This window comes from Aptenodytes forsteri, unplaced genomic scaffold, assembly GCF_000699145.1.
Source record: "Aptenodytes forsteri isolate BGI_AS27 unplaced genomic scaffold, ASM69914v1 Scaffold387, whole genome shotgun sequence".
Taxonomy (NCBI): domain Eukaryota; kingdom Metazoa; phylum Chordata; class Aves; order Sphenisciformes; family Spheniscidae; genus Aptenodytes; species Aptenodytes forsteri.
In genome coordinates, this window is record NW_008795368.1 from 79858 (window position 1) to 106191 (window position 26334).

The following is a 26334-nucleotide window of genomic DNA, read 5'->3' on the forward strand; positions in this document are numbered from 1 at the left end:
ACGGGGTTTGAGGGCCTGCGGTGGTGGGCCTGCGAGAGGGTGGTTTCCCTTTTTGAAAACAAAAAACGCTACCTGGCAGTTTGACAGGTGTCATATGCTTTTCAGGTGAGCTCTGCACACGTTTTCGCTCAGCTATTTTTGCCACTCCGTTCCTTTACCATACTGTAGCTATTGCTGAGTCAGCCAGCAAGAGATGGGAAATTTGTGCTGATCTAGTAGATGGTGTTGCAGATGACTGCTCTGAGGTTAGTGAGAGCTGTGTGACAAACCTTAGGTATTTAAGTGAATAGTCATACAGTTACGTGGCAGGTTAATGCTCTAAAGCATTACATACAACCAGTCTAGTGTGCTTTTTACATTCTGGTTAAGTTTTTGAAGGCGTTGCAGTTGTTTTTTGCTTGTATTTTATTTTGATTCCCAGAATGGATTGCTTTACTTTATAGTCTCCTGGAAATTTTTGACTGAAAGCAAAGGCAAGCACGAAACGGATAGGATTTATAAAGCATCCCTTTTGAACCACCATTTTGAAATTTAACAAAATGATATTAATGATAAACTTCAGCTTTATATTTAACGTTACGTCTTGCTAATGTCAAGCTACGAGTCAGTGTAAGTATACAAATATTTTAAACAGCATTAGAAATACAAGCTGATCATATGCATTGAAATTTTTTTTACAGCACTCAGTAATGCAGAATCAGTGTAAGAAATCTTCATCAATATTTTCTAGAAAGGTCAACTGCATAGCACAAAACCCCATGCACTTCAGCCAAGTTAAAAAAACAAGAAGGCTTTAAAGAAACCTTTTAGGTTAGAAGTTACTGCCATTCAGTTAACCCCAAGATCAGCACTGAGGCATCCTGTATTTCATAGCAGCACTTAATGATAAAACATTGTCTGATAATAGATACTATGGATAATTATTTTCATAAATTAATGTGTTTTTCCCTAATTGATTTATGTGAAGGCATTTTACACTTACTAGTTTTGCTCAGAAATGTGAAAAATCGTATCTGAAGAAAGATTTTTGAAATCTTTCTAGCTCTGCAGTTTGGTAATTGCCTAGATAATAATTCCAACTGTCAGAATTTAGGAGTTGTATTACTAGTTTCGGGACTGGTAGGACTCTATATAGTAAGTATTATTTCTGATTTTCCTGAAACAGTGTGGTATTCAAAAGTACTTGTATTTTCATAGGACATTGCTATGCCTTTTCTATCTTTTGCATTGTTTCAAAATCTTTGGCAGTAAGATACCCTCTGGCTATGTCTTATTTTAGTTTTCCTAATTTAAAGATACATTCCATTCTGCTGAGTAAAAACTATAATACCACTTTGAAACAGTTTTGCAAGAACATAAATTTATAAAGCAGTACGTAGATCATATTACACAGGGAAAAACAAAGGATAATGTTGACTTTAAAAGGAGTGGTTTTGTTGTATTTTGTTTTTTCTTTAAAAACTTTCTGTCAGGAAATGAAAGAATTTGTTCATAAGGAAGGCAGTCCTCTCAGTGAGTTTCCCCATTTGGTTCCATGAGCCACGTGCCACACCTTCACTGTGGAAGGATAAAGAAAAATAGATGGTGCTGTTAGTGCTCATATGATTGAGATTGGCATTGGTAGGAAACCAAGATGATTCTCGTATCTTCAGGAACACTTCAGCAGTTAGACTTGCCCTGTCTGTTATTTTCTCCATTCAATGACAGCTTCATTTTTGATGTCCAAGCAAAAGAAATAATACTGGAAAGACTGTCTTTGCAGAAGCCTGATGGATGGATTATTACTTTTAAGGCAACACGAAGGGATTTTTTTTATCCACTTTGAAGTGACGATGTGTAAAGCCCTCAATCCTCAATGGAAATCTTTACAGTGCTAGGTTTGTACACGTAAATACTGAATTATAGATTGTCTCTGTTAGCCAGGCTACTATTTAAGCATCTTTTCATCAGAGTTTTATAAGCTGTTGATTTTGTGCAATGAGAAAAGCGAAGTCCTGGTACTAATGTATTTAAGAGAGAATTTTATGGCACTTTGTTTGTATGCTATAAAACATAAGCAAACATCCTTGATGAACTTGCCTAACGGTACAACACAGAGTAAATAGATTAGGATGCATTTTTTGTAACTGAAGGATGTACAGAACATCCATGTTCTCAGTTATGTGAAAGAGGGGTGTGAGAGTTTCTGGCAAATGTTTGTTATCTGTTGAAAGCAAAGGGGATGATGAAATGCATCAGTAACCTGGGAATTAGTTATGGGTACAAGAGAACTGTCACAGAATACTGTATGTGAGAAGGACTCGTGCTTGACATGAAGAAGGAACTGTTCTGAATGTGATTAACTTGAATCACTGAAGAATATTGAGCAGAAAGTAAAGAAGACACAGTCAGAGGAAGATAACATTGCAATTCCTGCTGTTGAAGTTGAGCATTACCAACAGCGGTTAGTTGGTAATTTATATAGTCAAAATAAAGTTAATATTTTTGATAGGAAGAGTGAGTAGAAAGCAGTAACGGAATTTAGTGAGTGCTTACATAGGTGGTAAAAACAGGAAGTTGGAGTCAAAGTGGTATCAAAATTGTGTGACGGGAAGATACTAAGAAATGCTGTGAGAGTGCTGGAGACTTACTAGTAAGACCCTGAAGAGACAAATGGGATGTGTATTAAAAAAAAAAAAAAAAAAAAGATTGAGAAGGCAGGAGCAGATCATATTATATTTCAGAAGATTAGAAATAAATGTGTTTTACATGGAAAGTTGAAAGGTGAAGATTAGTTTCCTTATTCATCTGTTACTTCACTGGTTTCGGGTTTTTTTCCTGAGGGATGACGTGCAGAAATTTATAGAGCTCTATCTTTTTTCCCCCTGAATCTCGTACTTGCTTATATGAAATACTCTTTTGTTGCAGGTTCGCTAAGTAAAACAGTCTTGAAAATGTTGTCCAGACTTTTTCGAATGCATGGCCTTTTTGTAGCCTCTCATCCATGGGAAGTCATTGTGGGAACAGTGACTCTCACCATCTGTATGATGTCCATGAAGATGTTCACTGGGAATGATAAGATTTGTGGCTGGAATTACGAGTGCCCCAAACTTGAAGAAGTAAGGATTTAGATTCATGTTATAATACTTACTGTTAATCAGTAGAACCAGGGTTTTCTGTAGAATAAGATCAGGTTGTGATGTATTAGGAGGAAAGTAGCTATGCAGAAACTTCTTTATTGCCTTCTTCTCCCATTGCGGATATTAAAGCTGTATGCAAGCAGTGATGCACTACAGAAGGTTTTCATTAAATATAACTTTCAGTTGCATAGCATCTAGTGAACAAGGATTTTATACTGTTTGCAATATTTTAATTCCTTAAGACAGACTAGCATTGATACTTATTTTATTCTGAAACTTCATTTTTAGTGCAGCTTCACAACAGAATTTTATTACTGAAACTTAACAACAAGTTATTACTTAATGTAAAAGCTAACTAAATTGCTTTGTATTTCAAACAGGATGTTCTGAGCAGTGACATCATCATCCTGACAATCACGCGCTGTATAGCAATCCTTTATATATTTTTCCAGTTTCAGAACCTAAGGCAGCTTGGGTCAAAATACATTTTAGGTACTGTATCTGATTTTTGTATTTGCTGTGTGCATTTTAATTTTTTTTTTATATAAATTGGTAATAAATATTAGCAGAGTAAATGTTCTGCATAGATCAAAGTGCAATTTTTTTTTTTAAGAGAGATTGTGTAGGATTATATAACAGTGGAAATGTTATTCTTGAAATAGTTGTTTATTGTGTGAAACACTTAAGAATATAGAGCTGTTTAAGCCAGTTTTCATTTTTGCTGATAATGAATGAGAATATTTATGGCTTTTACTTAGAGTCTTACTTTGAATGCAGTACAAATTTTAGATTTAAGTATCTGTATAAAAATAGCATCTATTTCAGTTTGTATCTCAACTGCTGTTAATGCACTCTGAGATGAGAATTGTCATTTGTTTGCTTCAGGACTGATCTAAAGGTATAGTTCTTCTTTTCTCCTTTTTTTTTTTTTTCCTCCCTATATATTGAACAAAAATTTCCAATTCTCCTTTTTTTTAAAGGTATTGCTGGCCTCTTCACAATCTTCTCAAGTTTTGTTTTTAGTACAGTGGTAATTCACTTCTTGGATAAAGAACTGACAGGTTTAAAGTAAGTAATGAATTGTTATTCTGGATTTCTTGCTTGAATTTTTTTTCCTGTATAATAAACCTTGAATTTTAACATATGCCTCTTTGTTTTCAGTGAAGCTTTACCATTTTTCCTGCTTCTGATTGATCTGTCAAGAGCAAGTGCATTAGCCAAATTTGCACTCAGCTCCAACTCACAGGTCAGGGGGTTTGAGCTTTTTGGTTCGTTGGTTGTTTTTTTGTTTTTGTGGTTTGTTTGGTTTTTTTGCAGTGGAGCTTTTGAATTTAATGTTCAAAGATAAGCATTATTCCATGGCAGGGGGGTTCAAACTAGGTGATCTTTAAGGTCCCTTCCAAGCCAAACCATTCTATGATTCTATGACTAATCCAGATGGAGAGACATACAGTTAAATACTGTATCTGTGATATATAAAAAGGATCAGATTTTACCCAGATTCTGTGTTCTCTTGTCTTCAATCCAGATCAGTGTTCAAGTGAATAATAACACTGTAAAATTAGCGTGCATAATCACGTGAGCTAAGTTAATTGTACGTATGAGTACTTCATAGGTTCAGAACTTTAAACCAGCAATGCTTATAGCTCTATTACGGAGGCTAGAGCTCCTAGACCGAAGTCTTCCCTAGAACAGTTACTAATAGAAAAAAGTTAATTTCTAGGGCTCAGGAACAGTATATAAAGAGGCATCTAATGTTACAATGCTGCTACTGGAAAAAGCAAATTTCTAGACAAAATCTTAGCAGAACAAACATAGCATATATGTAGACAGAAACATTCATGCCCTAATACAATTAACACAGCACAACAGGAAGGACTGACAGGACATCTTGCTTGTCATACATTGTAATGTTTTTTTCCTAATATTCTAAGTTCTGAAATAAAAGTATATTTAGTGACATTAATTTATACCTTCAAAATACTGTACATGGTAGTTGAGCATACTAATTGTGACAAAAATATTGTATATTATATTTTAATATACTGTCTATTTGAGTAAATTGTGCATTCTCTATATATGCAATATTATTATAGTGTTGTATATTATTTTATAATAATTGTGAGTACAGAGTTTTTTATTCATTTTCAAGAAAGTATTTCACAAATAGGTTTTCCCTACAGCTTCTCCCCCCCTCCCCCCAAAAACACCCACACCAGATCAGTGTTCAAGTGAATAATAACACTGTAAAATTAGCGTGCATAATCACGTGAGCTAAGTTAATTGTACGTATGAGTACTTCATAGGTTCAGAACTTTAAACCAGCAATGCTTATAGCTCTATTACGGAGGCTAGAGCTCCTAGACCGAAGTCTTCCCTAGAACAGTTACTAATAGAAAAAAGTTAATTTCTAGGGCTCAGGAACAGTATATAAAGAGGCATCTAATGTTACAATGCTGATACTGGAAAAAGCATATTTCTAGACAAAATCTTAGCAGAACAAACATAGCATATATGTAGACAGAAACATTCATGCCCTAATACAATTAACACAGCACAACAGGAAGGACTGACAGGACATCTTGCTTGTCATACATTGTAATGTTTTTTTCCTAATATTCTAAGTTCTGAAATAAAAGTATATTTAGTGACATTAATTTATACCTTCAAAATACTGTACATGGTAGTTGAGCATACTAATTGTGACAAAAATATTGTATATTATATTTTAATATACTGTCTATTTGAGTAAATTGCGCATTCTCTATATATGCAATATTATTATAGTGTTGTATATTATTTTATAATAATTGTGAGTACAGAGTTTTTTATTCATTTTCAAGAAAGTATTTCACAAATAGGTTTTCCCTACAGCTTCTCCCCCCCTCCCCCGAAAACCACCACTACCAAAAAACCAGCAGCAGACCCTCTAGAGTTTGCCATGCCTGGCTTCTGGAGGAAATCCCTTTTCTCCCAGGGGAAAGTTTTAGTGTCTTTTATGTCCTCTTTTCTGTCAGCTGAGTCTAGAGAGTTAAAGAATAAAATAGTAAAAGTTAGGGTACAGATACATGGTTGCAAGAACTTTTGAAATGCCATGACGTAAGTGGCTTCTATTATATGTCTTAAAGCGGAGAAGTCCTGTTCTTCTGAATGTACTGTAATTAAAATCCATGCCTGTCAGTGTTGTAGGAGCTTAGAATACTGATGAGCTAAAGGTAGAGAAATTAATCAAAAATAAATAATCTAGTGTAAATAAAGACTGTCAAAGTATAATAACTTATGGGAAATAAAGCACTTAAAGAATGTATTCTCTCATAATAGTTAGTTTTCAATATATGTTTTATAAGGCCTTATCACCATAATACTACTCAATTTACTAGTCATGTACTAATCATGTTATGTGTACTCCCTTAATTTGGTTTTTGTATTTATGTTAATGTACAGAAATTTTTATTTTTAGGATGAAGTAAGAGAAAATATTTCACGTGGAATGGCAATTTTAGGCCCTACGTTTACACTGGATGAGCTTGTGGAGTGACACTGGATGCACTTGTGGAGTGTCTTGTGATTGGTGTTGGTACTATGTCAGGTGAGCAATACAGTCTAAGGGTCTAAATCTTTCCAGTTAAAAAAAGAGTATTTGAAAGGCATTTGGATATTGAGAGTTTCAAATTATAGGTGTTACTCATGAGAGTGGAGTGACTTAATCTATTTATTTAGCTATTTATTTACCTTCCTAATTAGCCTATATTACTAGTTTCCTGCAGATACGAATAATATGTATGTGTTGAAGAGAAGTTTGAAATACAGGTAACAGCTTTCCTTGAGCATTGTGCAGTAGGAATGGACTTCTGTGCAGCTGTTTTTATAAAATTAAGACCTTCTATCATTCCCATAATTTCTGTTAACATCTTAAAGTAGCTGCTAAACTTTTCTCTTGGACATTCTTAAAAATGAGTTACGCTTTCAGTACATGCACACCTATTTCATATTCTTGAAAAAAACCCAGTATTTCTAAATTACTCCCAAGTGAAGAAAGCTACTCTAGTTCAATTAAAAATAACCAATCTTTTACTGTTTTTTTTCCCCTACCCCATCTTTTGATCTTCGTCAGTTCTGTGTGCAGTAGCAGTTGTCCTTCCTTAAAAAGAGAACAGTTAAATGTAATGAGCAAAGGATTTTTATTGGTAAATAACTAATTTCTTTATAAAATAAATCAAAGTTCCATAGTTAGGTCTAAAGTGGGTTTTTGTTTGCATGTTTGTTTTTGTGTGCTGGTTTTTATGTGTGGGGTTTTTTTAAACTATCTTGCATACCTTAAAGGCATCCCTCAAAGCACTTGCTTTTCAAATTGTTTTGGACCTTTTCAGGGTATTGTGTTAATACAGCTGTTTTCCTGTTTACATCGAGGAAAAAAAACCCTCAGCGTAGCATACAGTTGGGGTTTTTTTAAATGATTTATACTGTTAGGTCTCTCATCTTTACTAAGGCACTTTTGTAATGCATGTGCAACACGGCTAATTGACTTTTTCTGGATGCCAGGCTTGTGAAAGAGTAGGTGGGGTACATACTGTTTCTTACTGCCTGAACACTTAATTGGCCATCTTTCAGAAGGTATTTCAATACATAATGTCGGCTAATTGTTCTTTGCTTAGATAAGTGAGGAGTTTCAAGCTTTCAGTGTGAAGCTTTAAAATCGTGGTGAACTGTAATTATTGGTATGTATTTAGAATTACACTTTAAAAGTTTTCTGTAAATACCATACCAGAAATACGTATTGTGCTTAGAATAAGCTAATACACGACTAGGGCTTACCATGCATGTTTTTCATTAATCTAGATAGCTCCCTCTGTAATCTGCAGTGTCAGTTTAATGGTTTCTTTCTTTCTTCTGCAACACTTCAAGTATATAGAAAGCACATTGCATAGTGAAATATAAAAAATGTCTTCTTTTTTTATGTAGGTGTAAGACAACTTGAAATTATGTGCTGCTTTGGCTGTATGTCTGTTCTTGCCAACTACTTTGTCTTCATGACCTTCTTTCCAGCTTGCGTGTCCTTGGTGTTAGAGGTAAGATCAACTTCAAGACAACATCGAGCTTAGTATTCAGACCCTGTGCTTCTTGTAGGCTATACATTTCTTCACGGAGTTATATGCCAGCATGTTTGTCTTCCTTTCGAAGTGAACAGAGGGAATGTGCAAGAAGAGTTATGGTGGCTCAGCTGATAACCGTAACTTGTTAATGCCACTGGAAATGAGTCACACTCAATAGATCTAAAGCAAACGAATTATATTGTGATTTATTGGCTGTCCAGGATTTTTTACTATTTAAAGTCTAATGTAGGCTAAACAGTAGATTGTAGGCTAACTCTTTTGTTGGTAATTTCTTAATGATCAAACAAAAATACAATGTTGAAGCTCACTTGTTGGTTCTTCTAATATGTACTAAATAGGACCTATTTTTAAATTTTGTTATTTTTGCAGCTTTCTCGAGAGAGTCGTGAAGGGCGCCCTATATGGCAGCTTAGCCATTTTGCTCGTGTTCTGGAAGAAGAAGAAAATAAACCAAATCCTGTAACACAGAGGGTCAAAATGATTATGGTTTGTGGCTCTCTTTCACCTGTGGTTATGCAATCAGTAAGGTGTCCTGGTGCAATGAATCAAGCTTTTGTTTTCTATAGACTTGTATTCTGCATCCCATTAGTCTAGTTTACCATGGCAATTTTTAATAACTTCCCCTGTATCTACACCAAAAGTCTTCCTGTGTATGCCCTTTCTGTGCCTAACACTCAGGGCTTTTGCATGTGTACTAATTCCCTCCTTCTTACCCCTACAGTATCCTCAGCTTCCTTTGCTTATTACTTGAGCAAGAGGAAGGATGTGGTGGGACAGGTTCAAAGCTATGAGTGTTACAATAGGCCAAAAAGGGTGTTGATGGAAGGTGTGGAAAATCACCCTTTAGCTTTAGACTTTTGAGGCATGGGAAACAAAAAACCAACCAACCAACCAAAGATGTTTAATCTTAGTAGGTTAGATACCTAGTTACAGTTGAAAAATTAATACTTCTTTTGTCGTTTTGTGTTTTTAATACAGTCGCTGGGTTTGGTTCTTGTTCACGCCCACAGTCGTTGGATAGCGGAACCAGCTGCTCAAAACACTACTGTAGAAAATTCAGTGGGACTGGATGAGAATGCACCGAAGAGAATTGAACCTAATGTTTCATTATGGCAGTTCTACCTTTCTCGGTAGGTGGCTTCACAGGAGAGAAGTGTGTTAAGTGATTAGGGTGTATTCTCCAGTGCTGCCAAGCTATGGTCCTAGGATTCAACATTTGTAAACTTGCAGATCTGACCACTGGAGGATTTCTTGGAACCAGAGATGACATTTCATAAGAAATATTTCAATATTATGCCATTTGTCCAATCTCCTTGAAATAATGAAGAACATGATCAGGAGTCAGCTGTCCTGTATGCATCAAAACACTCTCTTTTCCCACTAGCACTGACATCTTTCAGAGCACACTGGAAAATAAATTTTCTGACTGCGCTAGAGTAATTATTTATGCAGAGCTTCTGACCATTCACACATAAGTGCAAAAAGTGCAAAAGCCATGTCACTATTGCTTTTCCTTCAGCTCAACTGAAGTTAGCGGCACCTGTGGTTCCATATTACTTCTGAAAACTCAGAACTGTCTGTTTTAGGGTTTTTTTCCCCCCCCTCTTAGCAGTTCAGCTTGCATCATAGTAGTCATTGTTGGTAGAGGATGATAATTGAAACTTTCTACTTTATCATTGGGAGATAGGTGTTAAATCAATTTGGTGTAGCTGTTAGTGAGTATTTTATAGTCATTTCTCTTACTGGGACTGCTTTTTAGCTAAGAATTAGTAACTAATGACATCTGAAAATTCTTAATGTTTTTAATAATACAAAGAATGATTTCTCTACCCTAACCTAGCATATGTGAATGTCCTGGTGGAAAATGTCTTTTGACTGGAATTTCTGTAGCTGTATAAATTATGATGAAACTGTTACCCTTTCTAAAGCAAAGGGATGTCAGAATGCTGTTACAAACAACAGATTGTATATACCGTGTATTTACTTTTTGATTTGTCTGTTTTAGAATGGCCAGTATGGATATTGAACAAGTAATCACTCTTGGATTAGCCCTTCTCCTTGCTGTCAAATATATTTTCTTTGAGCAAGCAGAGACTGAATCCACACTCTCACTGAAGAATCCCATAACATCTCCAGTGATGGTCCAGAAAAAGGTCCCTGAGAATTGTTGCAGGAAGCAATCTGGACTTCCGAAAAACAATCAGAAATCTAACACAGTAGAAGAAGCTTTAGATCCCAAAGATGGAAGTGGTAATTTTTAGCATTTTAAAGTCTGAACCTATTCCTGAATATTTGGAACAAATAGCGTAATCTGTGTTAGTGTGTTGTATTTGGAATCAAAACTTAAGAATTTTGTAAACCAAAGTTTATTTTAATTGTCTTTATGTAGCCGAAGTCATAAAACCAGTATTAGCAGAGACATCAACCAAGGCTACGTTTGTAGTTGGCAGTTGCAACCCTGTGGAAACTTCTTCATTTCTTAATGGAAAAGAGGAAGAAATTGAGTTGCCTAAAGAACCACGTTCTATTGAGGAATGTGTTCGTATACTTGGAAATGCAGAGGTATGGAAAAATAACCTGGAGTTTAGGGGGGTGGGTTTAACCTCTACTGCAACATCTGATTTAAGAACTCTTACAGTTCATTTTCCAGCTTTTAAATGATCCTATTGATTGTAATGTCATTCTTCAGAAAATTATATGGCTTTAATAACTTGGGTGGGGGGTCACGACTAAAACAAAACCCTTTCATAAGTCACTTCTCCTCCAGTCAGTTGGGGTGGGCGGGAGGGGGTAGCAGCTTCATCATTCATGACGTACCAAGTCACTGAAGCTCCGTCATGTATGCGTATAAGTGGGTGTCCGAGTAAAAAGTTTTTGATCATATCCTGGCGTACTATAAAACCTGAAATTGGCAGTTGGTTCCTTTAGATGTACTCTGATAATGTCAAAGTGAAGTTGTTACCCTTTTTCATTTGGAAACATTTAAAAGGATTTTCACCAAGAAAATCTGTACTTTCTCTCCACACCCTTTACATTTCTAGAAAGGAGCAAAATTCCTCACTGATGCTGAGGTTATCAGCTTAGTTAATGCTAAGCATATTCCTGCATACAAACTGGAAACCCTGATGGAAACTCAGGAGCGAGGTGTGTCCATTCGCAGACAGATGTTATCTAAGAAACTCCCTGAACCTTCATCTTTGCAATATCTTCCTTATAGGAATTATAATTATTCTCTGGTAAGTAAAAGGCAGACAAGCAAAGCCAGCTGTAAACACATGTATTTTCCAAATACATGAAATACATGCTCAAAGTGACGTGTATGAATTAACGACGAGCTTGGTCAAAACTGATGTAGAAGGAAAAAACAAAGGCAAACATAAGGCACTACCTTTTATTGCTCTTGATGTTTTTAAACCTAGGGAGGTGGTTAAGTTTTGTAGCTTACCCAAAAAATACTTCCTAATGAAGTATGCAGCTGCGTTATCTCAGAAATGCAGAATTCTACTAATACTGAGCCTGAGTTCAGCTGAATGATAATACTGCCTTCAGCTCAAGTTAAAATGGAAGTTTATTTAAAATTAATTTGACAGTATTACGGGTTTTTTAATAGTGCTTAAGACTTAAAAAGATTCAATATGTCTGCCAAATACTAGACTTGGAACAGTATTAGCTGTTGATAGCTGTAGCTGTTAACTTTTTGAGATGGGAATTGGTTGCTTAATGGGTAGGGTTGTGGGGTTTTTGCTAGATACCTTGTTGTAGTCACAGGCATAGTATGTAACATGCTGTACCATACCACTGTAGTGTAACCTTAATGATGTCTTCTGTATTATTTTTGTAAGGTTATGGGAGCTTGCTGTGAAAACGTGATTGGATATATGCCTATTCCTGTAGGCGTAGCAGGACCACTGTTTTTGGATAACAAAGAGTTTCAGGTGCCAATGGCAACAACAGAAGGATGTCTTGTAGCAAGCACAAACAGGGGATGTAGAGCAATATGTGTAAGTATTGTTTGACTAGCTTGAAAAACTTTCTATATTATAAAACATATTTGGGGTGATATAAGGCATGTTTCTGACTTCCTAAAAACTAAAATTCACTTTCAGTAATCTTAATTTGTTTCCCTTCTGCTTTGATTTTTAGCTTGGTGGAGGAGCAAGTAGCCGCATTCTGGCAGATGGGATGACTCGAGGACCTGTTGTAAGGCTGCCCACTGCTTGCCAGGCTGCAGAAGTGAAAGTTTGGCTTGAAAGCCCTGAAGGCTTTAAAATAATGAAGGAAGCTTTTGACAGCACAAGCAGGTTAGCACAATGGCTATTCCAGCCTTATTTCCTGACCTAAGACTTAGAAAGCTCCTAATTGTTTGGTTTTTTTGGCGTACTGCAATACAGGAAATTACATCTTCATTCTGGCTATCCCATGTAGTGTGAATCTAAGAGAACAAAAGTCACTCTGGCTATGTACCAAGGCTAGTAATAAACATTTTCCAACGATAAGTGGTAAACAACTGTATCTTCACAACAAACACATTCGCATTGCGTAATACTTAATACATCATTTATTTTGTCTAAGCATTTAAAAATAAAGATAAAAGCTTCTTGGGATTTTTAGTAGTTACTATGCAAAAAGTAATTCAAAGTTCGGAATCTAGCCTTTCAGATGATATTACTAATGTTAATAACTAATTTGTGAGGTTCCAGAGAATCAGGATAAACTAATGCTAGAACTGAAACGCTAAAAAATGTAAAACAGTATTAAGAATAAGTCTATTTCAAGCCCTAGATTTTTTTCTAGGACTTATGATTACCTGTTTTCTTTAGGAAAACTGAGAGAGAGATTTCCTCATCAGTTTTGTTTCTTACCAATCTTACAAGTGTCAGCCAAGGATGTATGTGTATTTCAGCCAGAATCAACTCATGCTGCTCTTTAAATGCAGTATTTCCCGGTTTTTGTTTGACTTGTGGAGCTTGCACTGTTGTTGAAGATAGCAAGGGTTTTGCCTTGCTGGAAAACTGATGTAAGAATTTCCAAAGGCCTCATTTTTAGTTTATACCTGCTTGTCAGATCTTTTAAGGAGTACGAATGAATTAAATTTATGTTAGCAGTTCAGGATATTTTATTTCATGAAGTCCAGGGATAGAAAACATAAAAAGGCAGTAAACACTTTTACAGTGAACATTTTTAAAGTATTTACTCAAGAGAACTACGTGCGTGGCAGCTGACAGTTTTTTCCTGCGCTGAGGGAGGAGGAATACAGTGTAGTTAACAGTGCTATCTGCAATGATATACTGTTATTTTGCCACTTAAAACTAATTTAATCTTTTCCTTTAGGATTGTAAGTAACAGTTAAATTTTCCTGCAGGTTTGCCCGCCTACAAAAACTTCTCATCAGTTTGGCTGGTCGTAACCTTTATATCCGTTTTCAGTCTGGAACAGGGGATGCAATGGGAATGAATATGATCTCAAAAGTAAGGACCAGTCCCCTTAAGTCTTTTTAATAAATGTGTATTTCTTTTAAAAATAAAAAATTATAGCCTACCAATCTGTGACTACGTGGCATGTGAAGACAGAAAGATAAGACATAGTGCTGTTTGCAGTGCTATAAAATAGTAAAAGTGTTTGACCTTGTCAAGTGTAAACAAGAATAGGATAACAATGATGAAAGAAAAAAGTAACTTTGTAAATTTTTTTTTCAATTACTATTTAAAGAAAGTATTCTTGATAATATGGAAGTTAAGCTGGTTGCTCTGTTGCTTTGGGCCAAAGATTTTATCCAGCAGTAATTAATCTGTTACTGTGTTTATCACTGACTTGTAAATAAAGGATTAGGAATCTGGTGAATGGCAGCAGAGGGGTGTTCTCTAGTTTTGTTTGGTTTTGTTTTTATGCAAACGTGTGGAAGAACCTGAGACATGACCCACAGACTGGGGGGATGCCTTCTGCTGTTTGAGATTAATACTGATTGCCTATTCTATATAAAACTTAAGTCTATCAGAACCATTACATAAATGGTTCTGGTCACAGACAGGTACTAAATATAGCAGACCTTTTGTCTGATTTCCTAGTGTAGAGAAGCTCTTTCCACTACATCAGAATGAATTCATTTCATGCCTGTAGTGTTTGACTTGGTTCATGTTTTATCTTCAGTATGGTAAGCATATGCCCATTCACCTAGAATGTATCCAGAGAGTCCATATGTATGGGGAAGAACCAGTTATTCTCCATATAATTTCCAAAGTGGTTAGAAAAAAAAAAGATCGTGATAATTGTCTTTTTTTTTTTTCCCTATTTCAGGTTCATTCCTGAAATTACGTTCTTTTCTTCAGCTGTAACTGATCATCTGATTAGACTTGATTTAATCTTGCTGTTCCACTGTCCTTGAGTAGCTTGTTTTGCAACCATAATGATATACTAGCCTTTTACCTGTTTCTCTTCTAACAGGGTACTGAAAAAGCACTGGCAAGATTGAATGAAGAGTTTCCTGATCTCCAGGTTATAGCTATTAGTGGTAACTATTGTACAGACAAAAAACCTGCTGCTATAAACTGGATAGAAGGAAGAGGGAAGTCTGTTGTCTGTGAAGCAGTCATTCCAGCCACGGTTGTTAGAGAAGTAAGTGTCTGCTTTCTTGTTTAGAAAAATGCATACATTTTACAAAACCAATACCTATCTTACATCATAAATATTAACTGTAAGTTGTTTTCCAGGTAAGTATAATTCCTACATGTATTTTCAGATACTGCTGTAGGATAAGCCAGTTTTCCTGAGACAGTAGTTATTTTTTCCTGTCATTGTCTCTTCTGACATAATATGCATGTATTTAATGATGCACACCTAGTTGAAGGCATTAGGATTTTCACTTTTTACCTTTGAAAAATTATGCCACAGTTTGACAGATTTTTACACATGGGGTTTTTCCTGTCATTAAACCCAGTGATTTTAATGATTATTTCACTCATTCGTTGTCTTCCACACAAACCTGGCATTCTCTTCAAAGTTTATATGCCTCCTACTGCAATGAAAACAGATTGTCAGGTGCTTCCCTTAATTCCAAAGCGGCCTTAGCATCTTGCATGACGAAGGGTAACCTTTATAACCAGTGCCAGTCCTAGCCCCTGGCAAACTTGTCCTACATCTTAAGAGCTATCTTAGATTCTCTTCCGCCTGAGCTCAGAAGACCAGCTGTATGTGTCAGACCAAATCCATTGCCCGTTACCTGGTCGCCAGCACTGGCCATGAGAGACAATATCCAGGGAGGAGTTTACTACACCATACTCGGCATAGTCTTCCATCAACTTGTTCAAGATTTTCTGAATTGGTGCTTTTGGATTTGATGGATTTTTTTTGTTTGTTTGTTTTCCCCCAGTAATTTGTGCAGTCCCTTTTGTGAAACTTTGTAAATTTTTAGCACTAGTATTCCGGGTGGAATTCCACAGTGCAGCTACACCTTGTGTGAGAACTACCTCCTTCTGTTGTTGATTCCATCTGATGATGCCCTAGTTCTGTACCGGAAGAGATACCTAAGACTTATCTTCACTCTACTGTTCAAGATTTTATCGCTCTAACACAGCCCTTCCACCTTCCCAGCTATTCTCATTTTCAGACTGGAAAGTACTAGTTTGTCTATGAGGAATGAGTAAAAAGACTATTCTAGCATGTCTGTGAACATCCGTATCTCAAGATCTTCTACAATTTCTAAAATTGTGGGTACAGAGTTGGACACAATATTCAAAGTGTGTGTGCAGGCTGGATTTATACATTGACATAATTTATGTCTTTTGGGTTTGCTTTCTAGTAGTTTCCTGAATTTCAAATTGTTTGCATTTTTACAGCTGATGCAGTGGCAATATCTACTATAACCCCAGTATTTCATTCCAGAGTAGTAATGGTGAGCCAATCCTTTGGTAACGGGCATGGATAGTTTTTAGGTAAATTTGGGATGTTTTTCCCCAACCCCCAGCCATGTACATCACTACATTTACTTACACTGAACTCCCAACACATAAACTTTCTATTTTTGTCAGTGTTGTAGACTTCGTGCAGATCTCTGTCATCAGTTGCTATTCCTGCTACACTGGAATATCGTAAATGTTGCTCACAAAGCACTATCTTTTTTGGTTCTCTTTCATCATTTTTATACTAAATTCAATGTAAATCTCTTATCTGAAGGTTTGAAAGTATAGTTGGTATAGTATAAATGTGCCACTTAATTTGATATTATTGTGCACAGTGTTTATTACCAACGTAGCACAGTGGTTTGTGTTTGAACTCTTCAGTTTAGCCCCATATTCTTACTCAGAGCAAAACTGGGGAGGGTGTAGTGTCTGGAGCAACTTGGGAGGAATGTTGCTATCATGTCAAGGTGAATTAATGGGATATTTCTGCCAAGTTGATCTTGTTTGTTTCATTCTGAAGATAAATGAGAATTTGAAACGGAGAAGGTAGCTGGTGAGTTTTTCTTAAAGGCCTGTGCAAGTCCAAACCCTTTGCACTGAGTTTTCCATTGTTACTTGGACAATGCAGCCTGCATTTGAAAGGGCTCCTTTTGAACAAAAATAGAAGTAGGTATCTAGGACAATGGTTGAGTCAAATTCCATATGGAAGCAAACATGAGGCGAGGGCTTATTAACCATAAACAGAGCATTTCTACTCCTGCCTAAGGAGTGGTGTAGTAAAAGTGTACCACTTTGTCTAGGTATTGAAGACAACTACAGAAGATATAGTTGAAGTCAATATAAACAAGAATTTGGTGGGTTCTGCGATGGCTGGTAGCATAGGTGGCTACAATGCACATGCAGCAAACATTGTGACAGCTATCTACATTGCCTGTGGTCAGGTAGGTTTGTTTTACACCAATTCAGATTTTCTTTAGTTCAGTAATTCTTAACCAAACACTTAGTTGAGTGTTTTGTTTTTGTTTTGTTTCTCCTTCCTGATGAGAAGGATGCTGCGCAGAACGTGGGCAGTTCTAATTGCATCACTTTGATGGAGCGAACTGGTTCCACCAACGAAGACCTGTACATCAGCTGCACAATGCCTTCTATAGAAATAGGAACTGTTGGTGGAGGCACCAACTTGCTCCCACAGCAGGCCTGTTTGCAGGTATAAATCAGAAAGTTTAAAGCAACTTAGCTCCTTAAATCGAAGCTCGCTTTCATGTTGTGTATATTGTGTCCAAGTAGTGTTGTGGGAATGGGGCCTCTTGAAACTTGGTGGATTTGACATGGAAATTTTAGAATTATCTAATGAATCATTTTCATGTATCTAGTTTATAAAGCTTAAGATGTTTAATATTAAAGAGACCTAAAGCTAGTTGATTGGATATAATTTGGAAAGACTTACTTTAATACTAAATTTAGCATAAATTTACTTAGATTTCATAGCATAATATTGCGTATTTTTCTCTCCAGATGTTAGGGGTTCAGGGTGCAAGCCAAGATAACCCTGGTGAAAATGCCCGTCAGCTTGCTAAAATTGTTTGTGCTACAGTGATGGCAGGGGAATTATCACTACTGGCAGCTCTTGCAGCTGGGCATCTAGTCAAAAGCCACATGATCCACAACAGGTAAGAAATGGAAAAATTCTTATCTTTCTCCACTGTTTCGCCCTTCTTCCAAGTACACAAGATTAAATAATAATTACATGAGTAATTGCAACATACAATAGCAGTGTAACATTTTAAGTATCTAATGTAGTTATCTTACTGTTTTTATTAGGTCAAAAATAAATCTACAAGATCTTCAAGGAACCTGCACTAAGAAGGCGGCTTGAATACTAAAATGGTTTTGAAATGAAGAATTGTTCTAGCAACTGACCAGGTGCACAGGGGGGGGAAAAAAAAAAATCTGTGAAGTTTAGAATGAAAATCACCTTCAACTGAGTGATGTCTGTGCAAGATAAACTGAGAGATCAACGGACTTGTGTGAGACTACTTACGCCTTTGGCCTTCCTCAGTGGTTAGAGACGACTTCATGAAAGAAGTCCTGTCAGATGTCTTTAACACGGCTTTGGAATTTTTACTCTTACACATCATTTTCTAAAGGTTCAGTCTTATGTTTTTACAGGTTGAGATTATTTTGACTAGTAAGCTCCTGGTAGCTACCAAGCTGAAAAGTGATAGAATGTACTTTGTACATTTTAAAAAAAAAAATGAAATAGTTGGTCTAAACTTGGCTTGAATGCACTGGTCCTTGCCGTCTTTATTTTCTGGTTAGACAAGCATGTTTTTTAAAGTGATGGCAAGCCTAATCACTTTCAGTGAACTCCCAATTTTATTTTTGTTCACATGTAAAACTTAGGATATAAGACAATTTTATTGAATCATGTTAGTTTTATAGAAACCTCTGTCTATATATAGTACTTAATTTGCTTGCTGCTTCAGCTAAGCAGCATTTGGTGTTTTTAACTCCACAATTTAGGTTATTCCTTTACAGAAAACTTGTGACCTATAAAGTTCTGAACTGTTAAATATAATCTGTACTGAAGTAGGGAAAAAGCGTCTTCAGCTATTTTGTTATTTTGTTCAGGTGGAAAAAATAGATTTTGAAACTTGTAACTCCAAAAACAGTTGCATGTCAGACAGGTTAGTAATTTAAGCAAATGCAGTTTCTCAAACTTCTTTTGATAGGAGTGCATTCGAACAACAGGAGTCAAGAACAGATGTTTACACTTCTTTTAAAAGATGTCTCTTAAGGTACAGTGTGTTTGTATATTCCTAATTTTTTTTTTTAAGTGTTTGACACTTATTCCCTAGGAATAGGTGTGCATCCACTGCTTAAGCTGAGAGAAAATGAAGCCAGAAAATCACACTGTTCTTTAACATGGGGGGGGTGGGTTGTGTTACGGTTTCCTTTTAAACTTTCTTTTTGAGCGGGGAGTATTTATTTTAAGAAGAAATCTTACCCTTTTTTCAATGAACAGTACTAATTAAGGGAATCCAGTGAAATGACCTGTTAATGCAACAAGCAGGTTTTGTATTAAAATACTGTACTCGGACCAGTGAAGCAGTCTCAGGTGTTCTTAATGTAATACAGAAAACCCAGGTGTATGCCGGCTTGATTCACCTTTGGGATTATTGCTAAATGCATTGCCTTGCCTAGTTAATCACAGGAGGAAATTGTTAATATGCTTGATGATGGTGTTTTTTTGTTTGGTTTGGGTTTTTTTTGTTTGGTTGTTTTTTGGGAGGAAATCAGTGGATTGGACTGGGTTTCTCGCAGGAATGCAGCGGCATTCCTAAAGGGGTGACTAGCAGGGGTGCTCTTCTAATGTGCAAATTTGATACAGATCATGATGGGTTGTTTTGTAGTACATCAACACATTAATATCATTGTAATGAGCTCATAAAGCTAATGTGCAAGCATGAAGACCTACTACATGCTAGATATGTTATGGTAGCATGTACATACCATGAATGTTTATCTTCCTGCAGTACTGTTGCTAATATCTACCATTTTATTTAAGGAAAGTTGGAACTACTTTGTTTCTATGTTCATTCAGTGATCTTATTTAAAGTAACACTGTTCTGGCAATAAATGGTGGTTCAGTGTTCATTTTGGTGGATTTAACTGACATTCTGTCTTGCAGAATTAACATTTTGTATTATTACTAAACTGTGTACGTTTTGGTACAGAACGACTTTTTCAGTTTCAGTAAAACAATGGAAAACGTATTGGCTTAATGGTGATATTTTAAGCTTCCTTCATGACTCGGTGACATACCTTAGTAGACAACATAAAGTAAGAGGGTTAAGGAAAACGTGACTGGCGTACAGTACTTAACACGGCGGGGCTATGGCACCAGAGCTTCTCAGCCTCGTTCGCAGAAGCCCGTACTCATTTATTCTCCTCGAAGCTGGATTACACAGTTTGCCCAAGTGGGAGAACCAATTCACTGCAGCATTAGCGATACCTTCCCCTGGGGCCTATTTGGGCATTCGTCCCATCTCCCAGAAAACTGCTGAATTACGCTTGCGGCAGTTTCTCACGCGTCCACCAAAAGCAAAGTTTCAAAGGTGCTTTTTAATCTGTTAACTCGCTACCTGAATTTTAAACACTGCTTTCACCAGGAAAATGTAATTTTATCAAAATACATCGTACTGTATATTCTTGCAAGACAGGTTAAGCTGGAAGAGTAAAAGAACCCTTCCGTACCACATCAAGAACCATTTGAAATTCTTATCAGAGCTTTTAATATCATAGTGCGTGTCAACAGCAACGTGGTTAAGCTTTTAGTCAGTACCCCACTACAAATCCTGGAAACGTACCAAAAAATTTCCCCCTCCCCCCCTCTTTTCCTCAGTTGCAGTCCAGCTCCCGTGTTTGGTCTCGGTAACGTCCCGTCAGTCCATAATCGGACATACACTGCAGTCTGCATTCTTCTTCAGTCTCCTCAGGACTGCAGGTTTTGTACCAGAAGCAGGCGGTGTTAGGACGTTTAGGGAACTGAAGGGTTCTTGTTTCCCTGCGTACACGCTGACAACTCTGCGTAGCAGGACTGCTTCAGTGCAAGAAACAGTCTTGTACTCTTCCAGTCCTTGGCAAAACCAAACCAGCTGTCTGTAATCAAGTTTCTAAAGCTGCCACAACTTAAATGCTGTACTACTACAATTGATAGAGTTTTCCAAGTATTTTAAAACCCTAGGAAAAGTAAAAATGCCGTATTTGACTCTGCTAACTGGTTTGCTTCTCTCTTTACCTGGATTATCAGGTTTCTTCTCTGTGCCCCGAATCTACCCACCAGTCCCCTTCCTGCTGCCTGACATGAAGTGTCAGAGCTGTATGGCTTGGAAGCTCTGCAGCTCCAGCTGTCCCTCATTACACAACCGCTGCCCGCTTTGGTTTCGCTCAGCCAGCGTAAGACGTTACCAGTGCAGTGTGCCTTACCTAATCTTCCTGGCGGGACGAGGCGCTTCTGCTCACGCGGCGCAGGGATGCAAACCACGTTCCTGCCAAACGCAGCTCCGATGCCAGGAGCCGGTAGCGGGCGCTGCCTTGGCGATGGGACGGGGGCGTGCAGCACGGGCCCCAGCAGAGGCGCTGCCGGGCAGGCAGACCGGTTCCCAGGGAAGGGCACGCCCGAGAGCCCGCTTGCCTCCTCGCGGGAGCCTTCGAGTATCTCCGGGCTCCGGGGGCGCCTATGCACAGCGCTGTTCGGACAAGCGTCGTCCTCGGCGTGAGCCCCGCTCGTAGGGCGAACGCAGCTCTGAGGAAAGCCGCGGCGGATGGTGTCGCCACCCAGACAGGGCGACTCACCGGCTCGTAGCGGCTTCGTGATTCCCTTGGGCTAAATTAAGGCGGAGCGACACCAGCGGATCAATTAAACGCTTTATTTATGGCACAACCAACTTGAACCCGGAAAGCCTAACAGCAGACGGCGTGACTTCTATTGCGGCGTTTACGGGAAGGCAAGGAGGGAGGCGGGGGGCAGGGAGCGAGACAGAGCGCGCCCGCGGGTGGTCCGTCCTCCCGCTCCGTTCAGCTGCCTTTTGGGGTGGAGTGAGAGCTCTTGCTACTCCCAGTGCTTTTAGGGGACGTTATCACCCCCACCTCTTTCGGGACGTGGCTTACCGTTTCTGAGGTTGTGTCCTCGTCCCTCTCTCCCTTCGGCTTCTTTAGTGCCCCTCTCTGCCCTTGGGCTTCTTCGGTTCCCCTCTCTCCCCTTCGGCTTTGGTTAGGGAAGGTTTACACCGCAGGATGACGCCTGCTGAAAGAAGGAGACGATGCTTTGGGCTCCAGGCGGTGTCCGCGTTTCAGCAAGTGTTTCCCTGCTCCACAGATCCTCTCTCTTGCCTCGGGGGAAGCTCGTATTCCTGGCAGAGGCATCTTGCCTTACATGCAAGGCAATTACGGTGCTGTGCATCCAGTGAAACTCCTAGCGCTGACAGTTCCGCACCTTGTCTTCCTGCCGAGAGATCACTGCTGGCCCCAGGCTCACCTTGGTGTACCAGCCCCTGGGAGGAGGCCTGCCTCCGAAGCTAACCTTATCTCTACAGCGCTCGAGGGCTTTTGCGGTCCATTACACAATGCAAAATTACCTAGTGTCCCATCTTCAGCACTGGTTTATGTTCAGTTCGCTTCTTAATCTCCCCAGGGGGACACGAGGGGCTTTAGCCCCAGCTTTCATAGGTTCTTCCCAATTACAGAAGCCAGCAGCATTCCCACTAGTACTCAGGCTATCTAGAAAAACATGGTGGGTTGACACAGCTGCTCGCTCACCCCCACCCCAGCAGGATGGGGAGGAGAATCGGTAGGGTAAAAGCGAGAAAACTCACGGATCAAGATAAAAGACCGTTATAACAGGTAAAATGAAGCTGCACACGCAAAGCAAAATAAGGTACTTATTCACTACTTCCCATTGGCAGGCAGAGCCTCGGCACACTAACGGTTACTTGGGAAGACAAATGCCATAACCGCAAACGTTCCCCCTTTCTCATTCTTTCCCTGAGCTTTTATTGGTGGGCATAACGCCATATGGTATGGAACATCCCTTTGGCCAGTCGGGGTCAGCTGTCCCGGCTGTGTCTGCTCCCAACCTCTCGCCACCCCCAGCCGACTCACTTGCGGGGAGTACAGGCGAGAAAGAAGCACAAAAAGAAAACCCTGCTCAGCAATAGCCAAAACACGGGTGCGTTATCAACACCGCTAGTCAAAAATCCAAAACACGGCCCCATACAGGCTGCTATGAAAACAATTAATTCCATCCCAGCCAGAGCCTGTACATAGAAGAAAATCTAGCTCTTGGCACCGGTATCTGCCGAGATCCACAACAGCCAAATAAAGACCAGCTCTTAGAATCACAGAATGGTTTGGGTTGGAGGGGACCTTTAAAGGTCATCTAGTCCAACCCCCCTGCCATGGGCAGGGACGCCTTCCACAAGGTCAGGTTGCTCAGAGCCCCGTCCAACCTGGCCTAGAACACTTCCAATCATGGGGCATCCACAGCTTCTCTGGGCAACCTGTTCCAGTGCCTCACCACCCTCATAGTGAAGAATTTCGTCCTTACCTACTTCATTCTTCTGGAGAAGAATTGTACAAGGTCAGTCCATTTTCATAAGCTAGAACACCAGGATGAAATAACCATGCCATAAAAATTAGGCCAATGACCAGTATCCCCTAGGACCGCTGGGTGAAAGACCAGACTTGGGCAAGTCTATCAAGCTCAGGGCAAGACTAGTCACGTAAGTCTGTAGCTTCTAGCTTTCCACCTGGTACCACAACACGGTTTGCCAAATTGCTTCCCACTTCCCCTGTAACGAAACACTGGTCTCCAAGAACAAACAGAAGGCAATCCTACAGTACGTGTATGCCATAGGCTGCATCATCATCCATCCGCAATCTCAGACAAGTGGTCTCCTAAGGAGGCAGCCACTGTGTAAAGTTGCCTTGAAAACCTTACTTCACCCTCAGAACAAGTGGCCAATGTTGCTGCCTTCTTTTGCCCAGCACTGATTGCTCGATCAGTGTTTCGCCCTTAGCCCACACCCAATCAAGCCTGCTTTTATACACTGTCACGGGTACAACCATGCTGCCAAGGGTAAAACTTTTTTAAAAGGTACTCAAAACAAGCCAAGCACTAGTGTAACAACAGTATGTACGGCAGTCCAGCTCATTCCCCTTCTTTTGTATGTGAGAGCCGGCATAGCTCTGTGTGAGCTGGCCCGGTTTAACAACACTAAACCAGTTAAAATTAGTTCAACTTTTGGGAACGTTGGCTCTAAAAGAACGCTTCACTAGTGAAAAAAATGGGCAGGTCTATCAGGCACACGGAGGGACACCACAGTTGGCAGAGTTTCTGGCTAAACAGAATTGCACTTATTCAGGAATAATCTTGGCTTTCCCATGTGAAAAATGTTTGTGGGTAAGTAAGTCTGAAGAGTTGGACACTCACTAAGGAAATGTTCTCACAGCAGCTTCTTTTAATATTTAACAAAGCACCCTAAACTGGTCGTTTAAAATCCAGGGGACCCAGTCACATAGCATAGAAAACTACATGCAACTTTAGTTCTTGCTTTGATAACACAAGTTTAGGAACAGGGCCAAGTCTGGAAGCCACCAGGCCGTCCGGCTCATTGAACTATCTCACTTGAAAAATTTTCCTGCTTTGCAAGGTAGAGAGGAATAAATCATAGTGTGTATTATACTGAGGCTGGTAATAAGTCATCAATTACCTGATGTTTGTTGTCTTCTCTATCTTTGTGCTGTAAGCTTATGTAGTCCCTTTATTTAAGATAGTCGCTGAGCTATTGACACATCTTTACCTGTGGTGAAATGTCCAAGAACAACCCAGCATCCTTGAGTTACCTGTTAAGACAGAAAAATCACTTAATGAGTAATCCTAGCCTTGAAATTCTGTCAACAACTTTTAAAAATGTAAATTATGCAATGAACTCATTGTATAATGCCTATATTTTTAATATGCCTATTACATAACTGGAGTAATTAATTTCAACAAGCTCGCACATAGATTTGTGGGGTGGAAGGCTTTTTGCTATTAATTCACCACCAGTGAATGGAGAGTGCTGTACGCTTAGTCTAAAAGCAATTTTGATTGATAAAGGTGACAAAACGGGGATTCGGACCCAAAGCCTGTGAGATAAATGAGAAAAAAATCCAAGTTTTAGTAACAAGGAAGAAAAAATCTTACATCCAGTTTATATCTAACTGACCCTCCCTACTGTTCGTGTCATTTCAATGTGTGAACATGGCTGGTCGCACGTTTCACCAGATGTTTCCCTGCAGGAGCTCTGCAGGGAGGGCTCTGCTCTGTGCACTTGAAGTGTTGTGACACAGAGCTGAGATAAAGGCCTGGCCCTGCACGGGCATCCCGTTTCCCTGACACAGCCAGGTGTATAAGAAGGGTTTTAAAGGGAGTTGAGCAGAACTTAGGTAGGTGGCTGGGAAGAACATGTGTAGCCTCCGTTTCTATCTCTGTTTCTCTCCACCTCCTCCATTTGTCTGACCAACTGTCTTTTGTGTCTGCTGCGTCTTATCTTCAACAAGTGCAGAAAAAGGTTCTTTTTCTAAGATACCTTTAAGGCATGGAGGTGCACTATAGAGCCTCCAAGCCCAAGGTGACAAGCAGCTCAGCAGCTGCAGGACTCTGTTGTCGCTGTCTTTTACATGACTGGTGAGGGGATTTGGAGGTGTTCTCTGCGTGTGTGTGTAAGCCGCTTTTGCTCACCTATTTTGTCCAGTCCTACAGGACTGGGATACAGTTTGGGGTAACGTTTGTTTTCTGCATTGCACTATTGCGTAGCTCCTCAGGCTACAGGGCAGAACAATGGGAGGTAGCTGCAGCTGGGGAATTTAAAAGAATTTGCATTTCAAACCAGAAAAAGTAGACATCCTCTTAGGTTTTTTTTAGGCACTTGTAGTAACGTTACCATGCACCTCAGCTAGGCAGAAGAGATAATCTGTATCACCACACAAGGAAGTGAACCTCAGAAACTACCCCTTGCAGAACACTGAAGTGCATTTTTGACTCATTTTTTATTTTCCCAGCTATCTTTCTCAGTATATAGTCTTTCATTCTAACTGTATGATGAGCACATTAACTAAAGCTGACCTGTAGACAAGAGAAAACCTATTTTTTACTCTTGGAAGCATAAGGAAGCTTTTAAACTGCTACCCAAACCTTCTGTTGACTATTTTCTTCCTTTATTTCAACATAGGCCTCTTATCGGTGATCGGGGAAGTACGTACAATGCGTACGCACTGCGGCAGCCACCTGGGGTGTGGTTCCAGCTTCAGCGACAGCCAGGTCCCTCCTGGATTGCACTGTGCCCCTGAAGTCACCCCAGTTCAACTGCACGGCTGTGCTCCAAGCGAGCTCCGATGATTCAGGGCTGAAACAAATTATTACTGCGCTGGGAGAGCATGCTTACGCCGTTTCTCATTTGCCATTTCTCATTTGCAGGTGTTTGGCTTGTGCCAATATTGATGTAATTTATTTGGGGGAATTTTACGCGTACGCCTTCCACTGCGTAGGAAACCGGAGGGGAGTTGTACCCACCGCGCTGTGGGTACAACTAAAGCGGGGGCTGCTCCCGCCGCCCCGGCAGACCGGCCCCTGCCCACAGCTCGGCTGAAGCAGCGGTGACC

The 26334-nt window shown here is 39.2% G+C and overlaps 2 protein-coding genes across 2 annotated transcripts in view; both read left to right on the plus strand.

Annotated features, from left to right (window-relative positions):
• Positions 1 to 25: 25 nt before the first annotated feature.
• HMGCR (3-hydroxy-3-methylglutaryl-CoA reductase) lies at positions 26 to 19903 on the plus strand. Its single transcript, XM_009280286.1, is given in 21 exon segments — positions 26 to 105; positions 2908 to 3098; positions 3500 to 3611; positions 4100 to 4187; positions 4281 to 4365; positions 6580 to 6633; positions 6636 to 6708; positions 8082 to 8188; positions 8603 to 8719; positions 9212 to 9363; positions 10239 to 10483; positions 10623 to 10795; positions 11275 to 11469; positions 12076 to 12234; positions 12377 to 12534; positions 13596 to 13701; positions 14675 to 14845; positions 16929 to 17069; positions 17177 to 17335; positions 17644 to 17798; positions 17950 to 19903. Coding segments are annotated over 20 exon segments (2670 nt in total). The 5' UTR covers positions 26 to 105; positions 2908 to 2933; the 3' UTR covers positions 18005 to 19903.
• A 5368-nt stretch (positions 19904 to 25271) lies between these two features.
• Positions 25272 to 26334, plus strand: part of MED18 (mediator complex subunit 18) — a 2563-nt gene continuing 1500 nt past the window's right edge. Inside the window, exons 1-3 of the mRNA XM_009280306.1 lie at positions 25272 to 25360; positions 25905 to 26012; positions 26150 to 26255. Of these exons, the coding sequence (XP_009278581.1) occupies positions 25272 to 25360; positions 25905 to 26012; positions 26150 to 26255 (303 nt within the window). The remainder of the gene's footprint in view (positions 25361 to 25904; positions 26013 to 26149; positions 26256 to 26334) is intronic.